The 9,301-nt window shown below is 33.7% G+C and overlaps 1 protein-coding gene across 2 annotated transcripts in view; it reads left to right on the top strand.

Annotated features, from left to right (window-relative positions):
- Positions 1–3,502: 3,502 nt before the first annotated feature.
- dsd (attractin-like protein dsd) overlaps positions 3,503–9,301 on the top strand; it is a 48,061-nt gene continuing 42,262 nt past the window's right edge. Inside the window, exons 1-3 of one of the 2 annotated variants that reach the window (XM_074172401.1) lie at positions 3,503–3,983; positions 5,622–5,967; positions 7,756–8,107. In XM_074172401.1, coding sequence (XP_074028502.1) covers positions 3,742–3,983; positions 5,622–5,967; positions 7,756–8,107 — 940 coding nt within the window. In that variant the 5' untranslated portion in view covers positions 3,503–3,741. The remainder of the gene's footprint in view (positions 3,984–5,621; positions 5,968–7,755; positions 8,108–9,301) is intronic. The other variant, XM_074172400.1, reaches the window with a different exon arrangement.

Raw genomic sequence — 9,301 nt, 5'->3', positions numbered from 1 at the left:
TAAATTACGTAACAACTCCAAACGAGTAGAGTAAGGTTGGAACAGCAAGCATATTTGTTGCAGCTACTTTGTTTTTCCCCGACAGTTCCGATGACCAGATCTGTCGAAGTTTGTGTTGATACTTGCCGCGGAGAGAGTTCTTCACTGCTGTGGTGGTGTTCCACCCCGAGGTAGAACACCGCCCAGATGGTGTAGGATGCTTTCATCTGCGAGCTGCATATCCTCTCTTGTCTAGGGTTGATCTGAGTGACATACACCGCCTGTCCGCCAGGAGCGATGGAATCTTCCAGTTTTGCGAAAAGTAGTATTAAAAGACAATATATAAGCTGAAAATTCCAAAGGATTCGGAATTAGGACATCAATTTCACAACCAATACAGATTTCCGCTGGAAATTTTTCAGTTCTGATGGAAACATCCCCGTAACTTCCGTTATAAACCAGATTTCATTTCGCTTTTGACATCATCAAAACATGAACCCGACCAAGAAAATCAGAATTTCGAACAAAAAATTGATTGCTTGTGAGTGATTTGACATTTTGTTTCACATAAATAATTCACTTTTTATTTTGGTGTCACAAAAGTTAAAAGGTAAAACCTCGTTGGTCCTTAGCTCGCACAAGTTTTGATTATTGAGAGTTGTCGTTCGTAGGAGTCCGATAGCTGGTTAACGGAAAAATAGATTTTGAACAGCTCCATTTCGTGAATAAAGCCCTAAGCGGGAAAGATACATCCCATGTACCTCACACAGTCTTCGGAGACGTTTTGATCTCTGTTAGAGTATTGGTACGTGGAATATGTTTCTTTCTGTTCGAGTCTTTTTTCATGAGATTGAACTGTTATTGGTTAACCATGTTTCTTTTAGACGAAGGTTTCATTCATGCAGTCAAGCCGCGTTGGAATTAATGGAGTCCCAGGCACTTTGCTGTTTGGGTCGGATCTTTCCTGCACTGATTAAACGTAATACCCCGAAATCGGTCTGTAGGTGATCTTCTCGAATAATATCAGTATGGTCTTGCTGCTGGATGAACGAGAAACATCTGCGAGACTAGCCTTTGTAAGGTATCTTGCATAAATGCATTTCGGATATAATATCCAGCGTGGTATTAGACGGGAAAATAATTGTTTTCCGGCGGGCATTTACCAGAACCCACTGCGTAAGTAGTTGTAGAAAACAAATATTTCGAGATTTTATTCAGAAATATTTATTTTGTTATACGTATATATCTCTCGTCGACACAGTCTTCAGACAAAATTCATGTGACTGATTCTATTCATTTGTTTTTGGTGGAACTATGCTGAGACTGCTTCATTAATTTTAATTTTCCTACAAACATTTATAAAGAGTGATTTAGGACTCCAGAAAATTCAGTTAATGTATAAACATCTGACGATAATTATCAATTGCTTGTTCCCTTTCGTGTGGGGTGGAAATATTTTCATCAGGTTTGTAAATTCATCATGTTAGTTTAGCATAAACCTTATCTGATTCCATGCATTTTTCGATTTCGTATGAATTTTTGCTAACCGAGTTTTATGATTAGTGGAAGAGTCATAAAATTGAATTTGGAGTCATATTACGGTGACGAATAGAAATCGGGGAAGGTTATCGCCGTCGTGTTCAGTTCAGGAACTGATCGCAATCTGAGTGTTGAAATTCGATATTGGTGCAGTTATAATTACTAAAAATTTTTGTTAACTATTTAAAATGTGGCATCCTTGGACAAGTACTAATAGTAATACCAAGTGTGATAAAAGCGCAGACTTTTTCCAGTGTAGTGATTCCAATAGCGATGGTGAACAATGCGAAAACGAGATACCAGTGAATGAGATTCGAATGCATTTAAATATTGAAACAAACAGAGAGTATGTTTCAATGTATATAAGAATCTACATCTCAAGTTTGGTTTCGAGGAAAACAAACGGATACAAGCAACATCAGATATTTGACCGTAAAATACGTAGAATAGTCAAAAACAAACTTTATGAACACAAGACGCGATTTGATACAGGATTACTAAAACCTTTAGATGTTCATATGATAAAAAATATTAAAAAAACAATATACGACTGTTACAAAAGCAATGAGATTCCTACCATTCCATAAGAAAGAAATTGAATATTTCCGAACACAACGTGAGCCGCTGTGACAAAACTCTTCAGAATTGGATAAAGAAACTTGGATTTAGATTTAAAATAATAAACAAACGTCAAGCAGGTCTAGAAAGCAGAAGAATAGTGGAATTACGTAACAAATACTTGAACAAATAACTAAATATAGACAAGAACAACGGCAAAAATTTTCTATTTACACAAACAACCCCACTTGACTTCTAGTTTTAGGAGCGCATACCAACGGAAATCCCAAATCAAGATGTTTTGCTTTTCTAGAAGCTCCAGTTCTTTGTCTTCTGCTGATCAACGTATGTAAATGCAACAAACTTTTTATTCAATTAATAAAAGCATGTTCAATGAAAATGTTCTCAACAGAGTTGATATGTAAAGTGAATGGTGATATGCGATTCTGATTCTGCTCCTCCAAATTAATATTCAAATGTGGAATCCATACTCGACCCAATACAATGGAGAGTGAACTTCTTTCAGGATGATTTTTCAAAAGAGTCTATAAGCTGCTCATTAATAATTGACTTAAAATTGTTGTGTGCTACCTTGAATATTAACTGTTATAAGATATATTTTCAAAAATTATCGTTGAGGTTTTCACTTTCATAAAAATCGATATTATTGTTGATTTCATTGGCTTGATATTGCGAAATATTAATTGACATTTTATCTGAAGTATATGGTTTCCAAGCGTAGTAGTACTTGGGTGATTAAATAGATTCAAACGCAATGAGATTTTACGAATGTTCGAAGTTCAATCTTCAGAAATTTTGAATGTTATGTTTGAAGGTAGATTTATGAAAATGGGAAAGATTTTCAAGAGGAAGGACATATAACAATTTTCACCACATGAATTTAGTGTTCGAATACGTCAGTGGTTGATGATTTAATCATTAGGGAGACCTGACTTACATTTGTGGAAAAATTATTGCCTTGAATGAATGACACAAATAATATTTTAATTTTTGTTATCTCTCAGTTTTGCAACGCAATTTTTTCCTAACGACTTGGTTTTTTTGAGACGATTCTGATTTCCGAATGGAAATTTACTTTGTATGTTCTTCAATTGCTATTCCAGTTGATACTCTTCAGCACATTATCATGATCGACAACATCTTTGGAGTGGAACAGTGGAGGAACGCGCGAACTTATATTTCATTCGTCGATATGCTTCTCAAAATTGTAGATATCAGTGAACATTATTCTCGACAATTCTTTGGTGTAGGTACTTCCGATATTTCTAGTTAGGTAAGTTGTACTCCTAGACAAACACTTTGTTCCGAAGACAACTTTTGAACACGGTTGTTAAAAATTAGGAAGAGGAGTGTCGTCTTTAAACGGGTTAACTGTGCTATGACGGTGGTCAATGGTCAATGTTGTCATTTGACAGTTCAGTCTTATATGTCAGAAGTCACGATGAAAAAGTCAAAATAAAATGAAAGAGTGTCTAGCCAACAAATATTTGTTTTAACATTTCATTTTAGTTATTAATTTCAACTGTCTATGAAAATCGGTCCCATAGTTGTGTAATGGAATACTTTTTTTAAACATCGGACTCGGATTCTCGAAAGGGATATGAATTTATACCGTTTGTTTGTTTGACGTATGATGTGGGAAATATGATAGAAATTTTACAAATGTTTTTATTTTTGTTCAAGTCCAAATATCGACGAAAACTTTCTGTTGAAAATTTTTTAATTTGTTGTCTTGTGAGTGTTGGTGCTTTGTCTTTGGTGTCGGATGTTTCGGCAAAATGCAATGACACTATTTGTGGGAGTAATGGGGTATGCAGAAATGATTCCTGTATATGTTATGATGGCTGGCAGGGTCCCTATTGCCAATTTTGTGGAGGAAAAGTGAGGTAAATTTCCTCAGAAGTATTTCAATCTTAGGAACTACTAGATACATGTAACTCTCTAGAATGTTATACTATTCAGTGTAACATTCAGTAAACATGACTGCTTAGATTTTTAAGAAACGAGAGAAACTCGAGTTTATCAGCATTTTGTTTAGATATGCAATTTAGAGTTTGAGTTCTTATTGATGAGTATTTTGGACATTATGTTACTATAGTCTACAAGTTTTACTATTTTATGTGTAATCCTGAACTCCTTTTGTATTTGTAATGAAAACTTCATCTTTTAAATGAGAAAAAAAGATTGAAAATATTTGTGAAGTTTTATTATTTGCAAAACATCTTATGGACAGAAATAATAAATGAAATGTCAATATTAAAGAAGTATACACAAGCAAGAGTCGCTTTACACTAGGTAACTTTTATTGCTTGCAATTAGTTTCTTTTTTTTTTTTTGTTACAATCATAATTGCAGTTTTGTTTTATTCTTCACAATTGGCATTATTCAGGTTTTCCAAAATACATTGATAATAAGAGAAAATATATAACCGTTGAAATTTGAAATTACATATGTGCACATAATCAAGAAAAATGGTTTCAACTAAGAAAGTTGAAATATTACTTTGTTATATACAAAAAACATAGTCTAGTCAGCATTTACTGTTTCAAATTTCAAGTTATATGAATAATCAGTAACATTCAATGATATTGGCAAAACTGAAAGTAACAATATTTATTACTAGAATTGCTTTTGCAAGAAGAATTGTGTCAATGAATTAAGGCTCATTTTCTACCTAAATTTATAAATGCAACAGCTGATGGAAGCGCCTCAAGGTGCATGCACACAATAAAAATGACTGCTATGTGGGTATATGTGTTTTCATCAATATCCAGTGTACTTTCATCAGTGGATTCAATGATTCATCCATTTCAAAGATATTCTCATAGTATTTATTTGTTGATTACAAAAGAACATGAGACATTGCCTTTTCTTGTTATATTTTTCAAAAATACAAACAGAAAATAAATGAATTACTAAACTGGAAAATACAATACATACAAGTATACGAAAAAAAAGGTTGTAAATATGTTTATTATATCTCGCAATAATCATTTTTTAGTTTCGATTATTTCAAACACAACTCTACATTTATAAAAGAACATTTATACAATGATGGCATATAACAAGAGTGCATGGTGAAGTATTTCAGATAGCTGTTCATTACAAGTGACAGAGCGTTAAGCAATATTGATGAGTGCAATAAGAAAATGATTTATAAAGTGTAATAGTCTTATAGTTTTTGGAGATAACTACAAGTAAATAAATGAAGTTGTTGATTTTCATAATTGTACCACTTATAAAAATAAGAACCAAATAGAGACTATTGGCCCATGAAAAACTAACAAGTTTGTTTCATGTGCAGAACAAGTCATAATACATTGGTTATTTTTTTTATTTTAAGTTTATCTCATTATATATCATCTAGAAATCACCCATTTCAACAGATTCTGAGGTAATGGAGTGATATTTCATATTAGAAATGTATATATAGAATTGGATATGAATTTTTGCATGAGAGACATTAATATTGTAATCATTTTGGAAAGTTTAAAAAAACTACCAATTATTTCAATTATTTTCAGACTAGGCTCCTCAACTGGAACAATTCATGATGGCTTGGGAAACTATTCTTTAACAAGCAAATGCAGTTGGCTAATAGATGCTCCAAACTCAACAATAACTCTCCACATTGAAGAGTTTGCCACAGAATGTGGATGGGATCATTTGTATATGTTTGATGGTGACAGTGTGGATTCCCCACTTCTGGCAGTCTTTAGTGGCTTGATGTATAAAGACTCTTACAGCATCAGGAGGATTCCAGAAGTTATTGCCCATTCGGGTTCTGCATTGATACATTTTTTCAGCGATGATGCTTATAATATGTCAGGATTTAATGTATCATATCGCCTTAATTCTTGCCCATCTACAGTAAGTGGATGATTTAGTATAATTTAAATTACATATACTTTCAAGTGGACCTTCATTTCTGTTAATTCTACTAACTGGGAGAAATATGAGTGCCTATTGCGGCAGACAGCTGAATTTCAATTTCAAGAGGGATACTTTACATGATTATTTTTAATCCTTATGGTTCAACCTTCTGAGAGAGGTAGATATTAGCCTTAGATTGGGACATTATTTTGAATGGCCTTCCAACTCTCATTTCGACAGTGGCCTAGCTTATTACTTTTTGATGAGCAGTTTCCGAAAAATGCCATGCCATACTTACAGAACTAATCAGAACTTTCAAACAAATATTAATATTGAATCTTGAACTGGTTAAGAAATGAAGTAGCCTTTCGAACTTTAAATTAGAAGCAACATCAGCCATTAGCCTCAAAAAATTAACATCAATAAGTAATCTAATCTTGTAGTTATTATTCTATTTGTAATTCAAATCGCCGAAATTCCAGAGATGGCCTCCTTTTTTTGCTGCTTCTGCTTCAAAATATTGTTCAGCAAATTCAAACGATTTGGTATTATTGTTGATTTGGTTTTATTTGTTGAGCTGTTCAGTGATATCTTCAACAAGTGTTGACGAAGGGTGGCATTTCTTTGAAAGGATGGAAGAAATCCAAATTATAATCTAAATTACCGATATGTGGCTTGATTTGCAACTGATTGGGTAAACAATAAAAAAAAGAAAAACCCCAGAGTACTTAGTGAAGAAGCTCAAATGGAAATGTGGGGAACGTTGCATAACCCATTGAATTAGCTACTTCTGCAGAACAGACGTGAATGTCGTACGAAACTGTGAGAAAAGCACTGAAAATACATACATTTCATCCATATGAGATGCAGATTATTCATGAGCTCCATGAGGATGATTATGATAAAAGAATTGAATTTTTGTAAAACCATGACACACCGAGACACCGCCATGATCTACACATCTTTGTATAGAGTTACTTTTTTTGAAATTGATTTCTTCCTTCCTTCCTTTCTTTTTGTATCAAGATGGAGAAGTAGAAAGCCAAAACCTTTCTTTCTCAAGAAAAGTTCATTTATTGTATAAATACACAATATTTATGAAACATAACCTGCTGATATTGATGAACTCAAAGGACGAATTACAGCAGCATGCCGTTAAATTCTTGATGAAGTTTTTTAAATGTTCAAGAGGAGTTTGAAAACATACTGCTTGGAGCAAAAAGGACAACATTTTGAACAGTTCATGAGATAGTGTGTAAATAGATGATTAAAATTTGTTTCTCGTCATTTGACAGTTTGTTTGTAAACGTTAAATAACCAAAGAATAAAAACTCACACGCATTGACTAGATTTATTCCTGTTAGTCAAGGGTTGGAACGATATCATCTAATCTTCAAACTATTTCTATTAACAGGACAGTCAATACTAACTAACTGAATACTGAATACTACCCCTAGTAGGGAGTTGAAGCATGAGGGAGAAAAAAATTCATTTGAAGTGTCCCTCTTGAAAAAAATTACCTGCTTTTTCAATTTTTCATATTATGTATTATGTTCGTTTTCAAATTGACACACTATATAAGAATCTATAATATTTTTAAAATAAAATATATCTCATGTTACCTTCTTTCAGTAATATTTTATGTGGTCAATTTTTTGTCAGTTTTGAAGCATCATTATGATTGAAATATTTGTTATTGTTATAGAATGTCTCGACTAAAATCTCGAATGGGTAATATATCAAAAGAATCAACAATGATAATTGATGAGGTTATATGAATTTCAGGTATCCAACTTGAATTGTTCCGGAAATGGTGTATGTATTGATGGATCTTGTATCTGCGATGGTGGGTGGGGAGGAGCTGCTTGCCATTTGAGAAATTGTCCCAATGATTGTGGATCTGCTCAAAGCAGAGGTATCTGTGAACCTGAAAAAGGTTGCTTATGTATTGACAAATACAAAGGAGATGATTGTGGGCAAGTGGCAACAGATGGGTACTGGGAAACTATTACTGCACAGAGTTTCACACCTCCTGGATCAGCGTCACATGGAGCTGCAGTTTGGAGAGATTCCATGTATGTAATAGCTGGAGAAAGTTACAACAGAGGTTATTTATTATCCGTTTATGATTTCAATGGTAAGCAAGTTTTGTGATCTGATGGGAATAAGCAGTTGTGAAATATCCAGTTATCCCACTGCAACTGACAAGTATGATTTTATTTATTTACTGTATTAGTCAAGCGAATAAGTCTATGATGTGAATTTTACAAATATCACCTTGCTGGATATTTCAGAACCACATTTTTTAATAATTGGATCATGCTTATGAGAAGAGCACCAAGCGACATCTGCGTAGTGCCTTCTAAAGTTGTAACATTGCAGACACTTACTTAACTGCCTTCAAATGACAACATTCATTTATGATTGATGTGAATAATTCGATTTACTTAATTTCTGAGAAAAGGGGCCCTAGAGTAGGATTTTTCATATAATTTTGAGACTTTTGCAGCATAGTTCCTTTCTAATAAATACACTTAAATCCATTTTATACTAAGAAAGATGCTGTCAGTCAATGGTCTTTTATGTCGGCAATGCTTCTTTGTGTTTATATAATAATCGGTTGAATGAAGCCTTTGATTCATCTTTATTGCTTTTTCAAAAATCTGAATCATTTGGTAGAAAGCTGTGGCCCGGAACTATATACTTGAAATAAACTGTTTCTAATGTTTGGTGATTGCTGAGAATTGTTTTCATCATTAAAACTATCCTAATATTGCGATTCTGTCCGACGCAACTATGACCACATTATCAGCGTTTTTGTGTTTGGACTGAGATGATGTTCAATGAACTTCTTCAGTACAAATCCAACTTCCTGGACCCCTCGCCTAGTTGTTCCCTCTTTCCATACAAAACTGTATCCATTTTTTCCTCAATGGACACCTTCATTGTACATCCAGATTTGCCTTTTATAGAAAACTAAGTTTGCGGGAATATTGGGCAGTGGTAGAGTTTTTTCCATGTCATAAGTCAACATCTCAAGATCAGGAATTTCTTCCTCTTCTTTCATATCTGCCTTCAATTTCTGCTTTCAGCTTCTTGCAGATGCTTCTCGTGTGCGTCTTTCGTGTTTTGTTGGCTTTTAGATGCCTTACATCTATTGCATACTCGTACGCTACATGTGTCTTTTACCAATGGCTTTCTCCGTAGATTGAAATTTTCGTAAAATATTTTCTTGAACATAGTGAAAAGAAGCTTATTGACCTGCGAATACAACCCCAGACAAGTGCAAACGTCAAAAAATAGTGCATTCCTTAATGAACGATTATGAACG

Source organism: Leptinotarsa decemlineata, unplaced genomic scaffold (assembly GCF_025532065.1).
Source record: "Leptinotarsa decemlineata unplaced genomic scaffold, Ldec_3_MD MMD2_tig00000090_RagTag_RagTag, whole genome shotgun sequence".
Classification (NCBI taxonomy): domain Eukaryota; kingdom Metazoa; phylum Arthropoda; class Insecta; order Coleoptera; family Chrysomelidae; genus Leptinotarsa; species Leptinotarsa decemlineata.
Note: the sequence above shows the minus strand (reverse complement) of the source record. Positions and strands in the feature narration are given on the sequence as shown.